At 44.0% G+C, this 27737-nt stretch overlaps 1 protein-coding gene across 1 annotated transcript in view; it reads left to right on the top strand.

The window, feature by feature from the left end:
* CNTNAP5 (contactin associated protein family member 5) overlaps window positions 1-24026 on the top strand; it is a 433878-nt gene extending 409852 nt beyond the window's left edge. The window contains exons 21-24 of the mRNA XM_065413114.1: window positions 712-796; window positions 16549-16767; window positions 22010-22081; window positions 23830-24026. Coding sequence (XP_065269186.1) covers window positions 712-796; window positions 16549-16767; window positions 22010-22081; window positions 23830-24026 — 573 coding nt within the window. The remainder of the gene's footprint in view (window positions 1-711; window positions 797-16548; window positions 16768-22009; window positions 22082-23829) is intronic.
* The last annotated feature ends 3711 nt before the right edge of the window (window positions 24027-27737 follow it).

The raw sequence follows: 27737 nt of genomic DNA, 5'->3' as shown, positions 1-27737 counted from the left end.
AGAGAACTGGATAAATTCATGGTGGTTAAGTCCATTAATGGCTATTAGCCAGGATGGGTAAGGAATGGTGTCCCTAGCCTCTGTCTGTCAGAGGGGAGATGGATGGCAGGAGAGAGATCACTTGATCATTGCCTGTTAGGTTCACTCCCTCTGGGGCACCTGGCATTGGCCACTGTCGGTAGACAGGATACTGGGCTAGATGGACCTTTGGTCTGACCCGGTACGGCCGTTCTTATGTTCTTAAGTGAATATAGCATATACAGCAGGTGGACCCGATTCTGATCTGTGTCTAAAGCAAGCTTTACACTACCAGTTGGGATTTATCCCACACACTGATCTTATCATATTCCCTTATATTGCAGCTTTTTCCATGTATTGCTAATCCTTGCCAGTCAATTTCCAGCCAGGCTTCATTTGTTCGCCTGTTTGTGGCAATCAGAGATTAATAGGTGAGAATTCTCAGTGGGGCATAAGCACGTGTCAAATATTTTACAGTTTTCTGCAGGAAAGGTTTCTTTAGAAGTCTGCTGTATGAATACGCTGCCACACTTTTTGGCTTTTTCTGCAAAATTCAAGCACATTCACTTTGGGATCAGCGGCAGGCAGGCATTACCAGTATCCAGTGTGGAGCTTTTCTACAAGGCTGGTCTAAGATACTTCAGGGGTCTCTGCATGTTGCAATAATCAACTGTTTTTATTGACCTGTTCCAGGTTGATCAAGTTCTCAAACTCAAGCACAACCTCTCGGAGATTGACTTCAAGGCCATCAAATCGCTCACCTTGGGCAAGGTCGCAGGTAGGCTGTGCAAATGGCTCGCTGGTTTGTCGATGGTACTGCTAAGACTCTATAATTATCTGTGCAGTGTGGTAGGCTTTTTTTTTTAACCTGTAAGGGCTAAATAGAACAGAGCTGTTATTTACATAGTAGCAGAAGCCCAGTGAAAAGCTTGTTGGTAGAAGCTTTGGCGATGTGAGTTGTTTGCCCTGATAGCAACGTTCACCTCTCTCCTCTTGTTGAGCCATCTAGGAAAGGATGGTGGGAAGACCCAGCCCCCCATGGCAGCATAGAGGCACTCCTGAAGCTCAGCGTGCCCTGATTTACACCCCTGTGTGATGTGCAGCTGACTATCCCCGTGTGGCTGGGCAGCTCCACTATCTCATCTTAGGGGAGGGCAGAGACGTGCCCTCACCTCCTCCCCACCCTCTTTGGGGCTCATATGCCCCCCTTCACACGAGCTGAGTACTGCATTAGAGACGCAGTCCCTGGGCTCTCACACAGTGTAGGAGCTACAATTCTGTCTTCTATTTACATAGGCCAGGTGAGCTGGGGTGGCCCTTTGATTCCCTCCCCTTTAACATTGCTCACCCATCTCAGGGCCAGGAAGAATCTACCAGAAGCTTCAGACGAAGAACCCTTGTTTTTCTGTTCTCAAGTGGGCCACTTTGTCATATAAGTACCCTTATTTGTTCCTGATAAGAACCTAATAGCCTCTTTATTATGACAAGAGAACGCTGTTGCCGGTCCCACAGCGAACCTGGACATCCAAATCAAGTCTGCCGTCCGGAGTGCTTACCGCTGAAGTCTCTTTTACCACTGCCGTTTAAAGGTTCACTAATGGCCCCCAAAGCCTATAGAATTGAAAGCCTTTTTGGCAGATATAGAAAATAGACATCCACTTGTGTCCACTTGTGAGCTATTAATTGTACATAATAATAACAGCAGCACACTTGGTATCGTTCTTTGCCAGGTAGTATAAGTAAAGGGACTGATATTTTATCTTGCTTATAGCCAGGGCTTGGCCTGTCTGTAGAGAAAAGGCATCCAACAGCAACCCAAGCTCTGCAGAGCTGGTTTAGGTGCCTCAGTAGTTGGCACTCTTCCATCTGACTCACTGCTAAACTAATACCCCAACTGTGCAAGGTCCCATTGTGTTGCTGAACGCATCTGCTTCCGCCATATCGTAAAACCTCACCGTGAGTGGTTCCTATTGTACTTGTTAGAAGAACGGAGGTTTCAGACAGCTTGTGTCATGGACAAATCCCTCTTCTGTTTATCTCACTTGTCCTGTAACTTCAGGTAGATATGTCATTCTTCACTTCCTTTATTAAAGTTCTGTTGTGTTGCCTGAGCTGGAAACCTTCCTACCCAAATGGTGGGAGAAGTGTCTGCTGTACATAGAACATGCAGAATTTGGCCTACAGAACCCCACTGGTTACTTAAACAGGTGCCTTAGCCCTGGTTGTTCTTCCCAAATCCAGATTTAAACTACATTTTCCTTAAGCAAACTTCTCCCCTCTATTTTGGTTGCCCTTCACTCCCTGTCCTACACTGTTGTATGGTGTATGTTGAGCGCTGTTAAACAGCAGCCATGTTTCATCTCAGAAGTAGCCGCCTTTCAGTCAGAAGGGTGGGAGCTCAGTTCTGCAGTCGTCACATCTCACAACATTAAATAGGAGATTTGTCTGAATACAAAATGTAGGGTTGGGCCCAATCACTTTGGGATGTCAGGTCCTGTATAAGTGATATGATCATTATTATTATTATGGGTCTAGCATAAAAAGCACTTACAATGCTTCCTTACAAGTGTTCATTCCTCTGTAACCCAATGGCAGATAAATACTACTGCTCCATAAGAATGGATTCAAATATGATTTTTTTCTTTTTCCTCCATTCAGCTGTCTTTGCTCAGTTATCCAAGGGCCAGATTTTCAAAACTGCTTAGCGCTCAGACCTGAGTCCAGGGTTTCACAAGTGCTCGGTTCCTGACTGAAATGGCCAGAAGTTCAGAAGTGTTCAGAACCCAGCACCTCCCGTTAATTAAAAACGGTTAGAAGGCTAAGTGGAAGCAGAGCTCTTGTGGGAATCTGACTCTCTGTTTAGGTGCCAGAGTGAGAACAGATGGGTACCGTGCTCTTTTGAAAAACTCTCCCCTGACTTTCCCCGTCTGCCTGCCCAGTCTCGACCTTCCGTTTCCTCACTGCTCCATTTCAACACTGTATGTCAAACTCTCTGAGGCCTGGTCTACACTACCCGCCTGAATCGGCGGGTAGAAATCGATCTCTTGGGGATCGACTTATCGCGTCTCGTCAGGACACGACAATCGATCCCCAAATCGACGCGCTTACTCCACCAGCGGAGGTGGGAGTAAGCGCCGTCGACTGGGAGCCGCGGCAGTCGATTTTGCCGCCGTCCTCACAACAGGGTAAGTCGGATCTGATACGTCGAATTCAGCTACGCTATTCGCGTAGCTGAATTTGCGTATCTTAAATCGACCCCCCCCTGTAGTGTAGATGTAGCCTGAGCCTTTGCTGCCTAACCAGATGTTTATGTCACCTCTTCTGCTTTCTAGGGCCTTGATTTTTTTCCTTTCCTTTCCGATTAGCTTAGAAATCAGATGAGAGCTTTGAGGAGAATGTCATAAAAGAATAAAATGACTTTTTTGTCACATTTTCCTTTGAGACCCACATAAACACGCCTTTAGCTCTTGCAAGTAACAGTTTTATGAAATAAAAGATTTTGAAATTACATTGCAGCTTCTCCAGCTGCACTTTCTTTGTTCCAAAGCCACTTACGCTTATTTATGTCTGCATCGCTGTTGCCCGATTCCAGGGGTTGTCCTTGGTTTTGGAGTTGCGTTCCGGAGGTGATATCCTGATCCAGTTTAAATCAAAGGATTCTAGTCTGGTATCAAGAGACTGGGCTCAATTTTCTGTTCTGCCACAGACTTCTTGTATGGCCCTCGGCAAGTCACTTAATCTCTATGTACCCTATCGGTAAAATGAGGATAATAGCATTTTGCTACCTCACAGGTGTTGTGAGGATAAATACATTAAAGATTATGGATACTACTCCACTGTATTTACTTGTCTTGAACGCTAAGTTTATATTTAAATCTATCTATCTGTCTGTCTGTCTATGGTTCCTAGATGTCCCCCAATGCCATAGTATCCAAGCACCTCACGAACATTTGTTGAATTTATCCTCACAGCATCCCTCTGAGATAGGGAAGTATGATCATGCCCATACTTTGTTGTTGTCATTTTATAAACACAGAGTTGGAGCACGGAAGGACTTATCCAAAGCTCATTGATTCCATGGGAATCCTTTCTTTGACATCAATAGGCACTGGATTCAGGTCCCAAATGGCTTGTCCAGGGTCATGCAGAAAGTCAAGGCCCAGCATGGAACACAGATCTGAGCCCCACCTCCACTACAACACCATCCTTCCTTGTGGTCATCCCTCTGTGCTAATCACTAGATCATACACCCTTCCCTTTGACCTCTTGTACATCAATTAAACCTAAGCATATTAAGGAGGTGATATCACATAGCCCAACATGTCAGATTTGTTTGCCTGAGTTTTCTGTGACTTTACCAATTCACATGTGGTTCTGCTGTGTCTAACCATATTTTCTTTTCAGCCATGTAATGTCTCGTATGCAACATAATTAAAACAACGACATGTAAAAGTTGCCATTAGCTCAGTGCTTGGAGTGATCTGACTTTGTGTTTCCAACCTAACTCAATCTATTTGTCTCCGGGGACCCCAAGGTGTGATCCTCTTTGAAATGCTTTTGGATGGTGGTTTATTTTTTAACATATTTGTGAAATTTCTTCATTCATGCTGCTACAAGCCTAGCTCTTGCTCTTACATCTGCTGTAAATCTATCTGAGCTGCAGAGAAGAGTGTTTGACTTTCTACATGGTTACTTCTTTCCCCCATCCCCATCACCTTACCAGTAGCATAGTAGTATCAGAGTTAGGGTGGGGAACTTGGATTGTGGGTTAAGGAGGTTCCGAAGATGAATAGTATAAAGGTTTTTCCAGCACGTATTTGTGGTGACCTGTCTTAACTTGTGGCTTCTCCACTTGTGAATACTCCAACCATCAGATTCATGATGGTAAAACCTGTATAACACACCACACCTTTGTGGATTCACTTATTTCTTTAAGTGCCAGATCCAAAATCCATTGAAGTCAATAAGAGTCTTTCCAGTGACATCAGTGGGCTTTGAATCAGACCATAAATGTAATGTAAACTGGAGGTTCATTTGAAAAACCATTGTGCTTGCAGTGTGAAACAGTTATTATTTATATAGGCCTGTAAATAAACAGATTCGTTTATAGAATATGTACAGTAAAATGACAGAGTTCCTGCCCTGAAGAGATCACAAACTAATTCAGATGAGTCACACACCAGCTGCAGGTTTATTTCAGAAGGTACAGAGACATCACCAATGGGGAGACGGGTGTAGGAAGGCTTCACTAAAGAAGTGCCTCCTTAAGGAGAGGTGTAAATGGAGAAGAGGGATGAAGTATAATTGTGCCTGGGTGGTCACCTTTTTAGTAGCCAAAGAGGCAATAGGTTTCTCAATGAATTAAAAGCTCCTATCACTGAATATTCTAGCACAGCTTTCAAAGAATGAACACAGAACAACTGCAACCCCATCAGTTCCACACCTCAGTAACCCCGCCCTGACCCTTCTTTATTAGCTGTTATATTCTTGCCCCTTCAAAACCTCTCCCTCCTGTTCCCTACCTTTCCTGTCTTTTCCCGCCTCCTCAGAACGACCAGAGCAGCCAGGAGAAAAAAAAATCTTATCTCTGAGGTGCATTTTAGACCTGAAACTGCTTTTGCTGCAAGGAGCTTAATAAAGCAACTTTGAAGATGGAGTTGGGTATCCAGGATAAAAGAGGAAGTAGGTTGAGGGCAAGATGGCAGCGGCTAAAGATGAAATGGGAGGATAAGTTGAGCTGCCAGAAGCTCTGCTGTTGTTCCCACATCAGACAGCAGTAATGCCATCCTGCCTGTTCCAGAGTGACACAGAGGTCGCTCAGCCATCACTTCCAGCAATACAATTTAGCGGGTGTTTTGTCTTAATCCTGAGAGAAAATCTGTCCTCTGTTTCCCTAAAGATAACGCTCTCCAAAAGAAGGCTCTGTTCTCTCTCCCAGTCCTGTCTCCCCCTCAACTTCCCTCTAGAAGCTTCATTTTTAGGCTGACTGGTTGTTATTTGAATTGATTGCAGCTGTCTGCTCTTGAAAGAAGCCTGTTTTCCATTGTAAGCCCTCTATACCTCTCCATTTTCTTGCATCAATTGCCTCTTGACTCATTACAATGTACCGTATTGTGAGCCCTGTTGAAATCAAACAGGGGTGGCTGTGTTGGGGCACATTAAAATGAAGATGTCACAAATGGGTTTTGACATCGAACAAATGTCACATTACAACCTGAAGCGATGCCTGTTTTTAGCTGATAGATGAGCTTTAAGAATATATAAAAGATGCCTGGGTCAAATTAGCTTGGCTGAGCATACTGAGCTCTCAAGCACTCCCCACTGTGTGAAATACTCCATAAATTGGGACCAAAGGGCCAGTTCATTGTGTCTGTCCTTTGTGCCCCTTGGAAAGCCCGGTGGCAGTGGTGCCTTTGGGTAGGTCTACACTGCAGTAAAACACCCACGGCTGGCCCATGTCAGCTGACTGGAGCCTGAGCCAGCTGACACAGGCCAGCCGTGGCTGTTTTATTGCAGTGTAGACGGACCCTTTAAGTCACAGTAGTTGCTCCTATCACACTCTGGAGCCAGGAACTGCTCTAAGCTGCATTGAGTGCCCATGATCCTGTCTCAAGATGCCTGTATGGCAGCCCCACTACACCTTTTATTCTGGTCTTGCCCCTTACACTAGGAAGGTCCAGATTGGGGTGGACTAGAAGCAGCTAACAATGGCTCTGTGCCCCCCAAGGGTAGTCTTAAGTAGGAGAAATCCTTCCCTGGTTTTAATTGCTGACTTTGAAGCAGATTTGTACCATGAGCGCAGGGGTGCTCCAAGCTGCCTTTATGCAGGCTTGGATCTAGCCCAAGATGTGCATTATGTTTCTCCCAGGTCAAACCCAATATCAACAACGCTTCTCAGTTTTGTGGCAGGACACGACAGCCTATTTACGTGCATAACCATAGAGTGCCTGGCGCCTAGCTGCCCATATTCATAATGGATGCAGGACTGAGACCACTTCTGCGTCATTAACTCAAAGTCAGCCCATTTGTTCGTGGCCAAGAGTAATCTTGCCAAGATTGTTCAGCCGCCACAGTGAAACGAGGTGATGATCTTGGTTTAACTCTCACAAAACCACCTTTCTATTGGTTGGCCTGAGAAAAGAGGCCAAGCATTGCATCAGCATGGAGATGAAATGGTCCTTTCAGCCCCCAGCCGTGGTCCATCCAGTACAGGGTTAAGGCCCACTGAGGGAGAACTTAAACTGGTGGTATACCTGCTTCCATTGAACTCTGTGACAAAACTCCCACTAGTGAAGTGCATGACAGGACACCCATGGACTGCAATGGGAGAAAAAGCAGGCCCAAAGAGAGTGGACTTTAATCTTCAGTGCTGTCAAGTCGACTCTTGTCACAAGCGTGAAATTGACTTTTAAAAGTAGTTTAGGGGGAATAAAAAGGACACTGAAAAGTGTTCATGCTTTCTCTTTGTCTCACCTTCAGAAGCCCCTTTGATCCAATGTCTCCAATACACTAATAGCATTAATTACGTGATTGGGAAAAAAATACATACTTTCAGAGGCAATTGTTTCAAGTCCTTCTTGATTGTCTTGGTCCTTTGAACATTGTTATTTTCTGCTTGTTTAAAAAAGAAATCAGCCCCTTTGCTTCTGAAGAGCATTTTGTAATTGCACACTTACTTCCAGCCGAGCACTGAGGACCCACTCCTGCATTTTGGAGTACCTCTGTTGGGAAACAAGCACAGCAAGGTGTGATGTTCTTCCTGGCTGGTGTGCTCCAGTGCAGAATCTCATTGCCCATTATTCTGCTTCTCACTTGTAGCTAGTGTGTGACAGTGCCAGGCGATAATGTGTAGCTCTAACTGCAAAAGGACATTGTGAATGACGACTGATTTGTTGTTACTATTAATTTGTATTATCATCGCTTCCAGAGCTGCTATTAGGATTAGGGGACTCGTTCTATTAGGTAGAACATAATATACAGACAGTCCCTGCGCCAAAGACCTTGCAATTTGGTTTCTTAAATTATTTAGCCTCTGTTACAATCCAGAAAAAAGGGCCACCTTCAAAACGTTTAACGTAGATGGAAATTTCTGGGTGATTCGTCATACATCACAGGCACGTCCATTATGATACATTCGTCTGTATGACGTTATTTATGTATAACAAAATACTGTAATGAAATCATGAGAAACACGTTGGAAAAGACTCAATCATATTCTAAACTCAGGCCAATAATGCTCCTCCTGCACCAAAAAAATCAGGAAAAATCTGCAAGAGTAAAATGAATGCAGGCGGAAGCAGAGTGGGGCCTATCCAGTTTATTGCACTGATTGCAGCACGTACTTTTTTACCTGCCTTTGGGGCAGGTGGCATATGTGTTTCTAGGGTGCAAGCAGCTCCTGGACCTCAGAGATACAATATGGGTTCTTGAGGACAGAGTCGCTGCAGTGGAGGAGCTAAGGGAGACAGAAAGGTACCTAGATGAGACTTTCGAGGACACAGTAGAACACTCCCACCTCTTGTCTGACCGCCTCTATGCTGTTAAGGAAGATGAAAGCCTCGGGGAAGGAGATCATCAAGCTGTAGCAGAGGGAAATTATCCCATAGTTGGGACCCTCCTTCCAGATGATGTCATGGTATCCTCTCTCACTAAGAATACCTCTCCGCGGAAGGAATCCCAGTTATTAAAAAGAGAGGTAATAGTAATGGGAGATTCAATCATTAGAAATACACATAGCTGGGTTTGTGATCACTGGAAGAACCGCATTGTAAATTGCTTGCTGGGTGCAAAGGTTGTGGCTCTCACCAGACATCTAGTCAGACTTATGTGCAATGCTGGGGAGGACCGGTGGGCATGGTACATGTTGGGTACCAATGACATAGGGAAAGGTAGGAGAGAGGTCCTGGAGGCCAAATCTAGGCTGCTAGATAAGAGTTTAAAGTCCAGGATTTCTATGGTAGCATTCTCTGAAATGCTTCCAGTTCCACATGCAGGGCCAGGAAGACAGGAAGAACTGCAGGGTCTCTATGTGTGGTTGAGACAATGGGGTAGGAAGGAGGAGTTTAGGTTTATTAGGAACTGGGAAAACTTTGGGGGAAATAAGGAGTCTATGCAGGAAGGATGAACTCCACCTAAATCAAAATGGAACCAGATTGCTGGCATGTAAAATATAAAAGGTTGTAGAGGATTTTTAAAACTAAGGGTTGGGGGAAAGCCAACAAATGCAGAGGAGCACATGGTTCAGGCAGATACAACCCTTAAGGATGAATTTATTAAAGGGGAATGCTGCCTCTTAGGGTACATCTATACCCAGCCGCTAGTTCGGCGGCAAGCAATCGAACTTCTGGGTTCGACTTATCGCGTCTTGTCTGGACGAGATAAGTCGAACCCGGAAGTGCTCGCCGTCGACTGCGGTACTCCTGCTCGGCGAGAGGAGTACCGCGGAGTCGACGGGGGAGCCTGCCTGCCGCGTCTGGACCGAGGTAAGTTCGAACTAAGGTACTTCGAACTTCAGCTACGTTATTCACGTAGCTGAAGTTGCGTACCTTAGTTCGAATTGGGGGGTTAGTGTAGACCAGGCCTTAGTAAAGAGGATAGGATAGAAGTTGGCAAATTACAAGTTGAAGCTGGTGAGGAACAGTCAAATGTAAAAGGGTCCCATTTAAATGTAACACATGAAAGCAAGAGACTATTGACAAAATGTGCAAGTGCTCATATACAAATGCTAGAAGTCTAAATACTAAGATGTGTGAGCTAAGCAGAAGGCATCCCTAATGCTGATCCAAAAAGCATGGGAAACTACTTTTGGTACAGGCTGTTCAAGCCCAATCCATCAAAAATGGTGTCATCAGCGTTCCTTCTCAGCAATTCTGAAGCTAAGAGGATGCTGAATGTAAATTTTTGCAGCAGGACACTCACCCACGAGCCTAACCCCCACTACTTAGGAGTCACCTTCAATCACAGCCTTACTTACCAACAACATCTGGAGCAGGTGAGCCATAAAACGAAGAGTTGCATCAATATCATCCAAAAGCGAACCGGTTCTAGCTGAGGTTGTGATGCTTGAATGTTACAAATGGCAATGCTGGCTTTAGTTTATTCCACAGCTGAGTACTGCATACCTGTTTGGGGAAGAAGCTGCACATGGACCTCATTGATAAATGCGGCTATGAGACTTGTTACTGGCCCCTGGACATCCATTGCCTTTTCTTGGCTTGCAGTCCTCACAGACATCCTTCCTCCAACTGCCTGGTGAGAGATGGCTATGTTGCATGGTTACAAGAAAGCTCCCAATAACCAACCTTGTTCACATGCCTCACACTCGTGTTAAGTCCCGCCAACCATTCTGAGCATCTGGAGAAGCTCTTTTGTCATTCAACTTCAACCAGGAAAATGCAATGAACAGGTGCTGACATAAAGAACAAGCGCCTCACAGATGATCCCACCATCAGACCACCTGGTTTCTTGCTCTGCTGAAGACTATGGATGACCATCAGCTGTATTAGGATGTTACGTGGAAGATGCGTGCACCTGATGGACAAATGGAGAATTAAGGATTTGCCACAGTGCAAATGTAGAGACCTCCAAACCATCACATAGATTGTGAACAAGTGCCCATCTTTTCATTTCCAGGAGGTATAGCAAAGGTGCACTGTGCATCTCCTGAAGCCCTCGAATGGATTTCAAATGTTTCCATTCAGGGGCGCTGGAACAATTTGTATTGTGGGGTGGGGCCTGAAAGCCATTGAACCAAACTCTAAACCTTATATATGAGGGAAACCTCTTCAAGCCAGGGGGTGCGGCAGCACCCCCAGAACTCCTAGTTCTGGCACCTATGTTTCTATTCACTTGTAAATGTTGCTATTTACATGGATAAGAAGGTGAAATAGAGTTCCTGGCATTAAATGAGGATTTTGATAATAGGCATCACAGAAATTTGGCACTGACTCCGGGCCTGGAGCTACAGGCGCCAACTTTCCAGTGTGCTGGGGGGTGCTCACTGCTCAACCCCTGGCTCTGTCACAGGCCTTGGCCCCACTCCACCCCTTCCCACCTCCTCCCCTGAGCCTGCAGTGCCCTCCCTCCTTCCCCCTTCCCCCCAGAGCTAGGGTTCACCTGGTGAAATTAATAGGCAGTAGGTTTAAAACAAACAAAAGTAAATACTTCTTCACACAAGCCACAGTCAACCTGTGGAACTCATTGCCATGGGATGTTGTGAAGGCCAAATGTATCACTGGGTTCAAAAAAGAACTAGATAAGTTCATGGAGAGTTGACCTATCAATGGCTATTAGCCAAGATGATCAGTAACACAAACCCATGCTCCAGGCCTCCCTAAATCTCCAATTGCCGGAAGCTAGGACTGCACGACGGGATGGATCATTCAAAATTGCTCTCTTCTGTTCATTCCCTCTGAAGCACTAACGTCTGTCACAGACAAGATACTGGGATAGATGGACCATTGTCCATGATCCATGTAGCCCATGGACCATGGCCGTTCTTATGACCCACACCAAATTTTGGGCAACAACCAAGAGAGAGACAAGTTTTCAGTTAAGATTTGTAAGTAATAATTAAATTGGCCACAGAGATCTCTTGTAGGAAAGAAGACAATTCTGCTAAAGGTATGAAAATGATTCAGGTGTAGCCTATAGCTGTATTTTCTCAGTATATTATATTCTCTGATCATATGAAGTTAACAGGGTTGGGCATAGTGCATGATTGGCTAGAAGTCCACCAAAGAAAACTCTGGGTGCTGTGACAAATGATACTTGTGACTTAGGTGTTAGCTATCCCTCTGAGTCAGAGAGGAACTAACGCTCCAGTGTATGGTGATAGGTCACGACACTCCTGGAGATGTTAACTTTACTTGGTGTGTAAAACTGAGGCCCTGAAGACTTGTGGTCATTAAACGTCCTGTGACACTTTCTTGCAAAAAGAAAGGTCATTAACTTCAGTGTCCCAGTGACATACTAATTTGGATAATTACATTATATCTGCCAAAAAAATCCTCCATGTAATTTCACTAAGGTATTCACTTTGTCCTCCTGTTCTTTAGTTTGTTTATGGATTGCTAAGCAGCTCAAATGTTCCACCCTAGAGGTGGCTGCCTTTCTCATTTATGGGTAAAGTGACCCCATCACTGCATTGGGCTGCAAGTTGCTTTACATGTTAAAGGTTTTACTTCAGATAGCAGAGATGGATGAAGCAACAGCATTAAGTAATATTTATAGTGGAGAGTGCATATGAACAGCAGAGAAGATGTCTTGAAGTCATCATAAGAATCTTAAAAAATCAATAACTAAATCTAAACCTAAACCTCAATTTCAAGGGCAGTCAGTGTAAACACATGAAAACCAGAATAACAAGCTAACAAGAACAATGAAAGATTAAGAGAGCTGTGAAATCCAACATAGCTTGCAAGGAGTGGGAACAGGAGTCCAGCAAGAAGGCAATTGCATTAGTCCATAATTGGACTAACTAATGTACGGACCAGCAGAGAAGCTTGAATAATTGTTATTTTAAAAATATGGATGAGTAAAGTTCATGAGAGTGAGCAGCTAAATTACTTAAAAAGCTGAGAAAGACGAGTAAAAAACCAAACTTCTCACCACAGACACAGAAGACCTGCAGGAGATTTAAGCTGAGAGAACAAAAGTGCAACACTGTAATGTCAAAAGACAAAAAACTGAACCTCAGATTCAATCTGGTTAAATTTACCAAGCCAATTAAACACTTTGGAGGAGTCATAGAGTTTAATGTCAGAAGGGACCATTTCTGATCATCTAGACTGACCTGCTGCATAACGCAGGCCATAGAATATTTCACCCAATGATTCCTGTATTGAACCCAATAACTTAGAGAGTATCATAGAAATGTAGGCCTGGAAGAGACCTCATGATATGATGCAGTCCATTCTCCCATGTTGAGGCAGGACCAAGATATTCCACCAATTTGTGGTGGAATATCTTTCAGAATCCAATCTAGTCATGATTTAAAGACTTCAAATGCTGGAGAATCCACCACAATACCGAGTGAGCTGTTTTCATGGTTAATTACCCTCAAAGTTAAAATTGTGTGCCTTATGTCTGATATAACTATGGATTTGCACTATCCATATGAGAATTCAAACAGTGTGGTCAAACCTGTAAGCCCAAATTACAAACAACTCCCTTTGGCTTCAGTGAAAAATCTGAATTCTGAGGGCTTTCAAGACTGAACTCAAAAATGTAATTGTAAAGAAAACCATAATTCTTCAAGCACGATTCGTGTCTGAGCATTCTCCGTTTTTCAAGTGTAATAGCCCTTTAGTGGCTAGTCCAAGTGGGGCCTTAATTCTGATTTCAAATAACTAATGAAACTGTCATATAACATCTCTTAGGCTCTTCAAGCGACAATGAAACATAATTCAATATTTATTGGCTTTCCCCTTTGGCGGGTGGAGAGGGAACGAAGCAACTAAGATAGCGTTAGCTCTGTGTGATATGAAATATTCACTCCTTGTGTTAGAGATAGTAAAGAAGCAAGAATAGATGTGTTGGGGAATGTTCACTAAGATTTTTGTAACTTCCATGAAGACAGAAGATGCTCTAAATCACTGTTTCCCCATGTTTTTGTAAGCTCCGCTTCAGAAATATACAGTCAATGCTTTCCTTCCCCTGACAACCTCACCATCTGTTGTTACAGGCCTACCCATCTTAATTTATACAGCTTCCACTTCCCCTTCTGCACAAACACTTTGGGAAAGGCCAAAGCATAACTCCTGAAAGTTAGATTGTATCCTACATCAGGAATGGATGTATTTCCATTGAGACACTCTTTGCTGTTGTCCTTTGAAACATCTCTCCTGTGGGGAAAACACAGAATGTTCTTGCCGTTTACACCTACGTTTTGCTTGTGTCTGTTCTTGCACCTAGAAGATGGATCTGTGACAATTGCCCTAGTGACACCGTCTGCAGACTTAGGTGCTATTGCAAGTTTCCTTCCAGCCCAGAACCCTAGAGTGACATCTGACACCTACACTTGGGGTGGCAAAGGAACAGCAACACTTAGTAAAATTATGCCTGAATTTCTGCATGGGAACACATCAAACCTAAGTGTTTCTTTTCTAAAGCCATCTCAGAAGCGTCAGACAATGATCAGCAATCATAAGTGCCAAAGGATAACATGGACGTCAGTGTAGACCTGTAGTTTGAGCTGTTTAACCATGCTGCAACCCAAATAACTTCCCTCACCATCCCCCCCCCCAAACCCACTACATGAAAAGAGTTACATAATTTATTTATTTAGCAAAGTCAAGCACTCAAAAGTTAAAAATACTGCCAGACTTATTGTTGCCTACACAACCTTCATTCTGCTCTCTTGTGTGTCCATCCTGTGTGTTGCATGAGGCGGGGTCACATAGGAACAATAGTATGTGGTCGTAGAATTAGACTTTACCATACTGCATGCACATAAGGATCTATCACTTTGGTGTACAAGGTCCATCTGTAAATCCATGGGTAATACCAAATTGCATTAACTGCAAGCAGTTGGGTAACTCAACTTGCCTGAGTACTCTGCACAATGATAATACCCAGGAGCCAAAGAAGTAACTAGTATGTGAAACTGGCTTCTTGGACTTGCCTCCATCCACATTCAGCACCCTAACCAGGGCATAAAATTGTAGGATATGTGAGAGGGATCAACAATTTTCTACTCACCGGTCCAGGACTAGCCCTTGAAGAGTTTACTGGTCCAAATCCTGGCAGGCACTGAGAGATCATATTTTAATATCAAGTCACTCTGCTTACCACATTGTTGTCATTGGTATTTAGGGTTTTTTTTTCCTTTCAAAGCTTGTAACCAAAGCTTTGTGGGCCTCATCCAGCTCCCATCAATTTTACTGGGTATTGGATCAGTCCCTATATGATCCAGAAGATCTTGAAATGTGAACTGTCAACTGTTGGGGGCTGGGAATTAATCTCTAAATCTGACAGTTTTATGAGATCAGCTAATAAAATTATTTAATGTAGACTGGGAAAAATATGTCTGATGGTAATCAAAATGATCTGTTTTTAAAGGCCATTGCCTTACAACGTGAAAGGGTAGAAACAGATGAGGAAGCTGGGAATCCCCGTTTTGCAATGCTATAAACTACACATTTGTAACACTACCAGTAGACATGATTTCACACCTTGAATGCCCACTGATCTTGCATTCAATGAGGCTTTTTTATTTTGTTTTTCCCCCCCTTATATTGGCACAAGGTGTACATAGCAAGTCACAGAGCTCTTAGCAGTATGAATTTCAATTCCTAGAAAGTAAATAAATGGGGCTCATTGAGAGAGAAAATAGCTTACCCGTCCTTCACTGTCTTTCTCAAGCATCAGGCATTGCTGCATTCAGAACTAACTGTAAAACTTATGCCTTTGAATTGGCTTTCCCCTAATAGGGCCTAAATGCACATGTACCCCCTACCTCCCACCCCTAACTCCACATACACAAATTAAGCTATTTCTCCTACAGACTGGGAAAAAAGATAGTGATTGTTATTTCTGTTTGTAAATACTTGGGAGTCTCATACCATGGTGACGGGGGCATATAAGTAGGTAGATATATAGGTCTACTAGACTGTGGAATACTCTCCCCAGGATAGTTTGAGAAGCCCAAGCACATGAGACATTCGTTAGACTATATGAAGTACTGGATAATGAGCATCACTGAACAATCCTGTACTGTCAGCAGTGGACAGAGCAGATGATCTGCTAGGTCTTGTCCATCTCTGACAGCTCAGATTCTGTGAAACTGAACATGTTGAAAAATGAATCTTACCTCAGGCCTGAAGATAATCAGGGTTACTATTTAACCGATTGATTGTCAGAGGTGGGATCAGAGAGGAATTTTCACCCAGGTCAGATTGGCAGTGATGATGGGATTTTTTTCCCCTTCCTCTGCAGCATGTGGGTGCTGGTCACTTGCCAGGCTCATCTGGGTATATCTCACTTAATTCATTTCCTGACATTGAAGGGACCTCGGGCATTAGTGCATCTCGGTCCCTCCTATTCTCTGCCTGTGGCACATAATAGTTTAGTCTCCTGTGGACTGTAATACCATGGTCTAACTTCAGTTGTTGGGTTTAGCATGTTGGTGTCCTGCAGGAGATCAGACTAGGTGGCCCGGTAGTCCCTTATGGCTTTACATTCTATGATTTATGATAGTTTATGGTAGCACCAAATATGTGTTGGTTATTTCCAGACAAACAACAGGAACCTGGTTAGGGAAAGGAGAACAACAGAGGCTATTTATTTACAAGCCAACTCCATTCACTATAGGTAGCATGGTAGATGTGCATCTTTAAGAGGGATTTAAATGTGGATATCGTCTCAGACCTACGGGTCCAGTGGAAGAAGGATGTAATTGGGTGAGAAGCTGGTGAATAAGGTCGGGTGAGAAGCTGGTGAATAAGGTCAGGTAAGCTGGCAAAGGGTTTTTTAATCAACACGCAAGAGGATACATTTAAAACACCTTTTTGATTGTGTTGTGTGTTGCAGATAGTCTGGGGCTAGATTCTGAGGTCTTGAAGGCGAACTCACATGGCTTTATGGGATGCCTGTCCTCTGTCCAGTACAATCACATAGCTCCACTGAAGGCCGCCTTACGACATCCCAGCATAGCCCCCGTGACTGTCAAAGGCTCCTTGACTGAATCGAGTTGTGGATACGTAGCAGAGGCCGATGTGAACACCATCACCACAGTTTATTCCTCATCAGGTATGTTCTGTCAAGAAACTAAGGCTTCCATTAAACCAGCCTTTTAGAGCTCAGCGTGGGATTTGCTCCCTCCCTTCCTGCTGTCACGGTAAGTGTGATACTAGAAGCAAGATGGCTTGGAAGCCATCAACAGACAAGTGATCAGGATGTACAGATAAAGCCTGTTCAGGTTTGCACCCACTAAAAGGCTATATCCTGATAATAAATGATCCTAAACAACTGATTAAGATCCTGTATTGCCTGAAAAATGCCCACAGGAATGTGACATTATAGGAGAGTAAAGCCTGAGTTGCAAAGGTTAGTCCAAACACTGTCTCAGGAACATGGGACTTCAATTGCCATTGCATGTAGTCCGTGAAGACTGGTATCATGGCTCCAGTGCTGGAGATTTCAAAGGAAAACAAAAATCTGGTATGGTGTTGCATATAATACAACTGTTCCTGACCCCAGATCCCGACCAGCATATGCCCTGAAGTCTGAGGAATCATGCCATATACTAACTGTAATTTTACTCTAGCTAGTGTAAATCATAGAAGATTAGGGTTGAAAGAGACCTCAGGAGGTCATCTAGTCCAACCCCCTGCTCAAAGCAGGACCACAACCAAATAAATCATCCCAGCCAAGGCTTTGTCAAGCCGGGCCTTAAAAACATCTAAGAATGGAGATTCCACCACCTCTCTAGATCACCCATTCCAGTGCTTCACCACCCTCCTAGTGAAATAGTGTTTCCTAATATCCAACCTGAACCTCCCCCACTGCAACTTGAGACCATTGTTCCTTGTTCTGTCAATGCATGAGTGTTACTCTGTGTGTCTTTTACTGAATATGTGTATCATTCACTTTGTTTTAAGTGAAGGCACATAACTTGAATGTTCCTAGCTGATGATCCTAAGCAGTTCATTTTTCCTCTGCAATCATGAAATTGCCCTCTGGGACTCTTAAGTGGTTTGCATATGTGAATTAGTATGCCAGGGGAAAAAAGAACCCAGAGAGCAGCTGGTAGTACTGTCACCACAGGCAGGGACACACAAGTCGCTGTTTTAGTCACTAGTGGATGTGGCAGAGGCCTTAATAACCAGAAAGGAGTAAAAAATGAAAGAGTTTTTTTTCTTTTTGTTTTTTAATCCTTTGAACTATGAATTCACTTTATCTTCTCTGCTGGATAACTCATAAGGCTTCCTATGTTTTATATCCTAATGCCATTTATTTCCTTGACATTTGGACTTGCAGCAGATCCCCCTTTCCTTCAGCTTCTACCCATGGTATTCAGCAGAAAACAAATGATGCTATTAGCGTTTTGCATAGGGAGAAATAATTAGGCTTGCTCTCTGTGTGGGGAATGGATTCCAGTTGATGTGTGCTTTGTTTTTTAACTGAAGAAACATGGCTTGTTAATGGTGAATGGTTTAGGATTGCTGTGTGTGTGTGCAGGCACGCATGCATTTTCACATGTGTTTACACACAAACCCTGTCCATCACTCTGTGGGTCAAATTTTGCTCTCACTTATCCCAGGCCAACCTATAAAGTCAAGAAGGGGACATTTTAGGATAAAGCTTAAGACTCAAAGAGTGAGTTGAAACTCTGATTTCAGATATAATGGGGCAGGATTTAGACTTTCATATTTAAATCTTGCAATTAACTAGATGTAAGGCAGTGTTAAGGTTAAATAAGCACTCAGATATCAGCTAATGCAGAGTTGTGGTGAAAGCTCAGTGTTATCTCTGCATATTTCTGCTTTAAAATATGGTCACCCTTTTATCATGATAACTGATACCTAATATAACCTCAACATTCAAAGTGGACTTGTTTTATAGATCTCATTGAGACTTAAATCAAGCCAATTTTGAAAACTGTATGTTCTATACTGTGAGTAATGGTTATATAAGAAATTCCATTTTGTATTCCATTATACTTTATATTAATTTACATATAATTTATTTTGATATATATATAGAGAGAGACCATATTTTAAGGAGTAATCACAGGAGGGCAGAGTTAAGGATTAATCTTCAGCTTTACTGTGCATTTCTCAGTTTATTAGTTCTTGATTTCTCATCTCTGCATGTCTGAGAACAAAAAAAAAACAAACTTCAAAGACTGCTATACTTGTGTGTGCCAATTTTCTGAGCAATTGATAGAGCAAAGATACCTGCCTGAAAAGCCTGCTGTGAATGTGTGAAAAAGCTTTCAGTGCTCATAACTTGAGAACTATTAAAGCACTTTCCTTCAAACTTGGAATGTTTGTTAGATCTTCAGGAAAGTTTCTTAGCAAACTACTTTTGAACAAAATCCACTCAGCCATGGTTGATTTATCCATGCACAAAATTTCTGATTGGAACATCTGAGGGGAAAACTGACTTCCTGTGATGATGATATTTTGTAATGTTCCATAAATCAGTCTCTCGTACGTGGTTGCACATATACTAGTTGCCACTCCAACTCCACATTGATGGCACCCTGATGTTTTACTCTACCAGGATGTTTACAGTATATTAAAATACTGCAAATATCACAGTCTATTAAAATGGTTTTTTTTCTGAAAATATGTATTAGTGGTCATTACTATATTTTGAGGGCTAGATCCTCAGCTGCTAGTTTATGCAAGTGGAGGATCTGGACCTTGTGTATTTAAATTATATATCCCAAATACTTTCATAAGTCAGATACTGTACAAAACATTTTTGCTTGTGGAAGCCGTGAGACATTTCATGTCCCCATTTCACTGAGGTGCCCTTTGGTGCCAGTTTTCTTCATGCATTATCTCAAGGGTCATATCTAAAAGGGAAAGAATGTCCTATTAAAATCTCATATGAGACACAGTGCTTTTTTTCCTCCTTGGCTGCAGAATTTACCATGATCCCACAGGGGAAGGTTCTGCTGTCACTTGCCATCTGCTTCTCTGCAACAAACACCTCGTTGTCTTGTATCCTGACTTTAGTTCTTGGGTGAAACATAATTCGCAGAACCTTTAAGGTCTGTCGACCTGCATTCTGATTAAACCACAGAAAGAAACTCAAAGTTACCTTTAAATCCCCAACACTTGTTTTGGATTTTTTAAAAGTCCTTTAGCTTCAAGTAATTTTTGGTCAAAGACTAAAGACTCTTTAATAGCATATATGGCCAACATTTTACACAATGGACATGTGGATCAAAAGTCTCGCCTACCCCTTATTCATTTTATGCAATCTCAGAAGGTGACTTGTGACGCCAGTCAGAATTCTCTGTCCAAGCCATAGGGAGTTAAGACAATTTACACCAGCTAAGGATCTGCCTCATGGTGTGCAAAATTAGCTATATAGTCAACTCATGTATAAACCAAGCTTTTCTGGTCTAAAATGAGTTGGCGTTTCACAAGGTCTGCTTGTACCTGAGCAATTACTTCTCCAGGTACCCAGTCTCCATGCAGTGGGAAAAGAGAACTTGCAAAAGAGCTGCAATGGGTCCCACTTGGGGAGCCATGTTCCAAATGGGTGACTCATTATGCAATCCTGGCTGGTGAGCATTTATTTATGTCAGCAGGCCCGTTGATTTCAAAATCTCTTCTGTGACTGCATCTGCTCTGAACATCAGTGATCTGCAGAAGTGCAAACCCTCCTCTGTTTACTGTTAGTTTGTAGGCATCTGTTTACAGGAAGGGAAAGGCTTTCATCTTTAAAACTGGCAAGAGAACTACTTCTCAAACCTCAGAATGGCTTGGGCCAGATTCTCTGTGGTCTATGGTTTGTGAAGCCATTTAAATCGGTGAAATTGGGTGTCAATGGTGTCCTTTAGCACTCGCTTTGCACTAGTATAAATGACTGCCCAAGGTGCCGGGCAAAGGAGAATCAGGCTCTTTGGAAAGAGTGCAAAGCAAAGCTGGGTAAAGATGAAAATTTAGCCCCTTCCAACGCACAAATATGCTCGTTTGTCTGAAGGAAAAAATCCCACTTAACGAAGTGCTAAGAGTCTGCCGAGTCAGCAACTAAAGCAAGGCTGCTCCATAACAATGAGGCATTGCAGCATTTTGCATCTCTTTCTAAGGCCTCCGCATCTCGCCTTTGAAAGGAGCAGCCTGGCAATGCCATATAATCTATCCCCGAGACCTTCAGAACTAGCTCCCAAGTACAGGCCTATGTGTGATAACCTGGAGGCTTGTAAAAGGGGAGAACAGCAGCTCTGCGCTCCTGCAGACAGACACCAAAGAGAGGAAAGGGTGAGCTGAGATGAAAGCCCTCGTATGAGGATACAGACCGACTGGATGGTTCAGACACAGCGCTAGAGCTAGATCTGGGACGTGTGGGGACAGCTGGTGTAATTTATCATTGTTCCATTGGCTTTCAGTGAGGGTTTGACCCATCATCTGGATCTGGATCTGAAGCTCCCAACGTTGCAGGTGTTTGAGTCCCATTTTGGTTTGGCTGAGATATGGAAAAGCTGGCTCTGGGAACCTCCACACTTAGAGGGTGTTTGGATACAGGAGTTTGCAACCCTGATCTCTTTAGTGCCCTCTAGACGCTCCAGTCTCCTCAGTGAAGAGCAATGCTTGCTGTGCAGTGCAGCAGAAATCGTTTGGCCAAAATCAGGAAGTCTTCCTTCTCAAGGTTGAAAGCAGCCACAGAGGGGACATGGGTGCAAATTAAGGATGGGAATGGATGTGGTAACACAAACCAGAAGGACCTGTAGCAGCTGAAGGGGGAAGATCAGAAGATGTCCAATTTAAATGCACCCCAGTGACAGCTTCTGCCCTTGGAACATGTGGTATCACCATTGTTCTGCACTGAAGAGGGAGATCCCTTCCAACAGAGCCGTCCCCCCGCCTCCCAGACACTGTTTCTCTCCCTCAGATTGAACCTGACCCATGTATCCTGTATTAGCCTCCTCCCTTTACAGATGCTTCTTAGTCTTGTCTCTTTGGCATTGTAATATTGTTGAGTCTGACAGAGGCTCCCAGTAGGCTACCTGGGTCAAATGTCTCCCTGCCATTGTGAGCAGGTGCACTGTGGTAGGATTATAGGGTGTTGGTTTTACCCATTTAGTTTCTTCTTGCATTCACAGTTTGCACGGCTTTGTCTCTGAAGGTGCCTAAGGGTGTTGTCCTGTGATTACCTGTTTTTAAGAGGGCTCTTCTTGGCTCAAATTCTCTAATCCCCAAACCACATATTTTCAGGGCAGACCAGGGTAGGTAACTTCATTCCAAGTGCTGAAGCAAACTCAGCACGTTGCCTATAGACAATGAGCTGTTTTGTATTTAATCAACTGCAGATCCCTTTGGGAAGTCGGATGAGCGGGAGCCCCTCACCAATGCAATCAGAAGCGATTCAGCTGTTATTGGAGGTAACTTTTTTCTTCTTTTTCTTTTGAATGATGCAATCAGAAAATATTTTCCCCCCCAGAAAACAAGTACGTAGGGTATTTCCAGCAAAAGGCTCAGTAGCACCTTACCCTCATTTTCTGCTCTACTCTAACACAGGGCTTTACAAGGCTGCTGCTGCAGCATTTATTATTAATATTCATTATATTATGGCAACATCCCAATGTTCCAATCAGGACCAGGGACTATCATCCTACACGCTCCCTAAACAGAGAGATGCAGTCCATGTTCTGAAGATCTTAAGTCTTTTCAACATACAAAATAGCATCTGTTTTTCTGAGACATGGCTCAGCTGTGAGCGCTGCACGCAAATACACACCTCTGACTGGTCATGTAATGTTGCATTCGTATCTCATCTATCTTCTGAGCTCTCGAAAAGCTCAGTGTGGTGCGTAATGGAATTCCTCAGACCACATGGAAACACTGTTACAAGCCAAAGCCTCGGTTGATTCACAAGTGGTCCTCACACCGCCATGTATTGTTTTCCACATTCCATTAACAATCAGCATTCATCCCAAGGGTCTATTGCTTTGCAGTGAGTTGCTTTTCAGGATACCTGTACTCTACGGGCCAAATTCCCACAAGGTTTACACAGATGTAATTTGAGAGAGCCCCCAATGAATGAAGTTGGCCAGAAAGGGAAGTTGTGGAGACATGAGGGAACAGAATTTTCAAAACACTCCGCGCTGGCCTAACTTTGCTCTCATTGAACTCAATGATTGGCTTCAGGCAAGCAGAATTAGACCAATGTTGAGCATTTTTGAGAATCCCACCCAAGGTGGCTGTATCCTCCCTCGTGCAGGATAGAAAGCCCCAGCGCTGCCATCTGGGGGTATGTCTACACAGCAGCTAGGCACCTGCAGCTGGCCTGCACCAGTCCACTCTGGCTCAAAGGCCGTTTCATTGCTGCATAGACTTCCAGGGTTGGGCTGGAGCTCTCAGACCCTGTGGGGTGGGAGGTCCCAGTGTTCAGGCTCCAGCCCAGTCCTACACAGCAGTGAAACAGCCCTGCAGCCCGAGCCCTGTGAGGCTGAGTTGGCTGGCACGGGCCAGCCGTGGGTTTTTCTTTGCTGTGTAGACATACCCTGGGAGGCTAGGATAGAGGATTGGGATGCACTTGTAACCCACACACTTTCTGGGTGTGGTGTTCTGTCCCATCTAGTGGCACCAAGACCACTTAGAGAGAGATAAAATGAGTCTGCTCTACTGCCTTAGGGTACGTCTATACTTACCTCCGGGTCCGGCGGTAAGCAATCGACCTTCTGGGATCGATTTATCGCGTCTTGTCTAGACGCGATAAATCAATCCCGGATCGATCCCGGAAGTGCTCGCCGTCGACGCCGGTACTCCTGCTCCGCGAGAGGAGTACGCGGAGTCGACGGGGGAGCCTGCCTGCCGCGTGTGGACCCACGGTAAGTTCGAACTAAGATACTTCGACTTCAGCTACGTTATTCACATAGCTGAAGTTGCGTATCTTAGTTCGAAGTGGGGGGTTAGTGTGGACCAGGCCTTAGCTAACAGCCGGTTGGCTTTTAGCTCATGCTATAGAGGCTCATGCACTAAGCTCCAGAGGTCCCCGGTTCGATCCTGCCCACCCACGACCGGCGTCTAATTACACACTGACTTGCCATGTTTTCTAAGCAGCCTCCCCTGGTAAAATCTTTGTTTCTGTTTTCCCTTCCTGCCCTTACTTTCCCCTCTCTTTCCCCAGGTGTAATAGCCGTTGTAATATTCATCATCTTTTGCATCGTGGCCATCATGAGCAGATTCCTCTACCAGCACAAACAGACACATCGAAGTAGCCAGGCGAAGGAGAAAGAATACGCAGAAAACCTCGACAGTTCCTTTAAAACTGACATTGACTTGCAGAACACAGTGAGTGAGTGCAAACGGGAATATTTCATCTGATGGATTGTGTGGTTCCTTCTTACTCTCCTCCCCACACCTGGCCTTTTTTTCTTTTCTTACCCATTAATTTATTTGCCAGCTTTTAAACCTTTTGGAAGGAGATTGCCCTGCACAGGAGAGACTGGCAGATACTTCAATGCCTCATTCCCTTCACAAAAACCTGCCACAGTTACATCGGCATCTCAAGAGACCTGCTGTTCTACTCTGGACAGAATAAGTTCACGGACTTGCATGGTTGCCTATTAAGTTTCTGGATTTCTCAAGTCTTATGTTGTTTTCTGGAACCATTTAACTCACCACTTTGTATCTGATCTGAGCTATATAAACTAGAGGTAAAGTACTGTAGCTAAATAAGTAGCATCACAGCTTCTGGGACAGGGTAGCAGGAAAGAATAAGACCAAAATGCCTGATTTATTATAAGATGCATTTACACCAATCATAAAGTAGCAGCTAGGTCCTCAGTTGATGTAATTTGCCATCAAACCGTTGACTTCAATGGAATTACACCAGTTTTCACCAGCTGGGAATCTGGCAAGAAGTTACAATTATTATTTTCTTTCTCTCCTTAAGCTCCTTCCCCCATCCTTTTACTGTAACTTTTAGGCTTACAAATGTTTTTAAAAAATACAGGAATACTGATAACAGCATTGGACAAAATTAATTCCAGTGCACCTTGTATACCTCCGTCTCATAAGTCTGACTATTTAGAACCAACGTACTCTAGCATAATTCTAGATGAAGCATGGAAGATAGTACTTAAAGGGTTTTAGGAGGCTTCTAGGACTTAGGTGCTCTATAAATTTCTCTGATGACTTGTCTGAAACATTAGAAGTGCAGCATACACACGCTAACATCATATAGAGAATGATCATGTGCTGAGGTCAAACACTTAAGCGACTGTGGCAAAAAAACAAACAAAAGAAGAAGACAAACCAACCCCACCCAAACCATGAGATCTAAATTCTGCTGATTCATATAAAAAAGCCAAAATTGTTATTAAATTGCTTTTAAAAAACTGCATGAATGAAGCGAAGGTGCTTCCTGTTTGTAGAAACCAGGATGTTTCCCCTCAAAGATAAGGAAAAGGTGTCTTTTAAAAATTTTAGCCAGACAAAGTGGATGAGGTTAATATCTTTTGTGGACGAACTTCTGTTGGTGAAAGAGACAAGCTTTTGAGTGTACACAGAGCTTTTCTTCACTCTAAGCTCGAAAGCTTGTCTCTCTCGCCAACAGAAATTGGTCCAATAAAAGATATTACCTCACCCACCTTGTCTCTCTAATATCCTGGGACTCACATGGCTACGATAACACTTAGTCAAATTCATTCACAAGGAGAAAATTGTAAAGGAGCATATACTAAGTTCTGGATTTTTAATTTTCTTCTCTCCCTTTCTCCAGTGGTTTTCTGTTCTCTCCTGTTTGGGGACACTGGCTAGCGGAAGTAGAAGGGATTCTAATCTGCCTCCTCTATTCTTTCTGACGGATCACTGAACGTGGAATCAAATTTCTCTTTCACTCCAAAAATAGTGCCGGGGGGGGGGGGGGGGAAGCTTGAACCCAGCGTGAGCTTGCATGATGGTCCCATCCCAGATGCTAGGTAAGCCCTGACTGTGTGTTTAGTGTCATACAGGGCCCGTCCTGGGAGCTTAACCTAGGGGTTACAGTGGACGAGAAGCTGGATATGAGTCAACAGTGTGCCCTTGTTGCCAAGAAGGCGAACGGCATTCTGGGCTGTATAAGTAGGGGCATTGCCAGCAGATTGAGGGACATGATCATTCCCCTCTATTCGACATTGGTGAGGCCTCATCTGGAGTACTGTGTCCACTTTTGGGCCCCACACTACAAGAAGGATGTGGAAAAATTGGAAAGAGTCCAGCGGAGGGCAACAAAAATGATTAGGGGGCTGGCGCACATGACTTATGAGGAGAGGCTGAGGGAACTGTGATTGTTTAGTCTGCAGAAGAGAAGAATGAGGGGGGATTTGATAGCTGCTTTCAACTACCTGAAAGGGGGTTCCAAAGAGGATGGATCTAGACTGATCTCAGTGGTACCTGATGACAGAACAAGGAGTAATGGTCTCAAGTTGCAGTTGGGGAGGTTTAGGTTCGATATTAGGAAAAACTTTTTCACTAGGAGGGTGGTGAAGCACTGGAATGGGTTACCTAGGGAGGTGGTGGAATCTCCTTCCTTAGAGGTTTTTAAGGTCAGGCTTGATAAAGCCCTGGCTGGGATGATTTAGTTGGGAATTGGTCCTGCTTTGAGTAGGGGGCTGGACTAGATGGCCTCCTGAGGTCCCTTCCAACCCTGATCTTCTATGATTCTAAGGATCTGATCCAATGCCCAAGAGAAAAGGGGAGTCTTCCCATTGATTTCAGGGGGCTTTGGTTCAGGCCCTAGGGAATCAGCCGTACATCAGGACCCCTGGACCCATATGGAGTCCCAAAGGCATTTCCACATGGTCACAAGGGTTTGCACTACCAGATCTTGCTGCAGCAAAGGGACCAATAACAAACAATAGACAGCAGTGCGGCTGCACAAAGCCCCAGATGGCCAGGGCTGTATAGCGTGGGGTGGGGGGAGGGGGCTGGGGAGGGGTTTAAATAAATGTAGGGAGCTTGGATTAATGGTTGCAGATGGTGGCTGATAGGCCGCAGGGAAGTAGATGTTGAAAAGGAATATGAGACAGTCTTGGTGTGATATTCAGCACGCTCACTCAGTTACACTACAATCATCTTTGGTCTCTTGACCGTCTTTGGGGGTGAGTGGGACAAGTAAAAGCTAGGCTAATACAACGATCATCAGGCCAACCGATCTGCTTTACAAGGCAAGCTTAGGCCTGGTCCACACTAACCCCCCACTTCGGACTAAGGTACGCAAATTCAGCTACGTTAATAACGCAGCTGAATTCGAAGTACCTTAGTCCAAACTTACCGCGGGTCCAGACGCGGCAGGCAGGCTCCCCCGTCGATGCTGCGTACTCCTCTCGCCGAGCTGGAGTACCAGCGTCGACGGCGAGCACTTCCGGGATCGATTTATCGCGTCTAGACAAGACGCGATAAATCGATCCCAGAAGATCAATTGCCTGCCGCCGAACCAGGAAGTAAGTGTAGACGTACCCTTAAACTTAAAGGAAGGATGGTGCTGCTTCTCCCAGCTCCTGCCAGCCAGCAGCCACTGTTTCTTGTGCCAGCTGCTTGTGTGACATTTGGTTATGAGTGCCTTTGCATGCCATGACGGACTCATTAGCAGGAAGATAGTGAAAGATGCAGAAAGGAATGCACCTAATGAGATCCATAAGCAAAGAGTTTCTTCCATATATAAAGCTGCTCTGCTTTGCATGTTACAGGTGGACGGGGGGACAAGCAAACATAGGAACAAATGTTCATCTCCCGCTTTCTGTGGACTCCAGGTTTTTCTTCATGATTTTCAGCATGGTTTTGTCCACGTTATCTCATTTTGAATGCTCTCACTGAGAAGGAGCTATTAATTCCCCCAAACATGTATTGCCTTTAGGAAGAAGAGATGGGGAATCAAAATCCACATTGTATTCAGATCTCCTGCCCCCCATTACTGTGCCATGTATTTTTCCCTGGTCAACATGGCAGATTATAAATCATCTTTGTGCTTTGCTACATATTCTTCTTTTCTTTATATAAAAAGTCACAGTAAGATATAGTGATCTAGTCCCAAGCAAGTACAGTAATTAAATG

This window comes from Emys orbicularis, chromosome 11, assembly GCF_028017835.1.
Source record: "Emys orbicularis isolate rEmyOrb1 chromosome 11, rEmyOrb1.hap1, whole genome shotgun sequence".
NCBI classification, from domain to species: domain Eukaryota; kingdom Metazoa; phylum Chordata; order Testudines; family Emydidae; genus Emys; species Emys orbicularis.
Note: the sequence above shows the minus strand (reverse complement) of the source record. Positions and strands in the feature narration are given on the sequence as shown.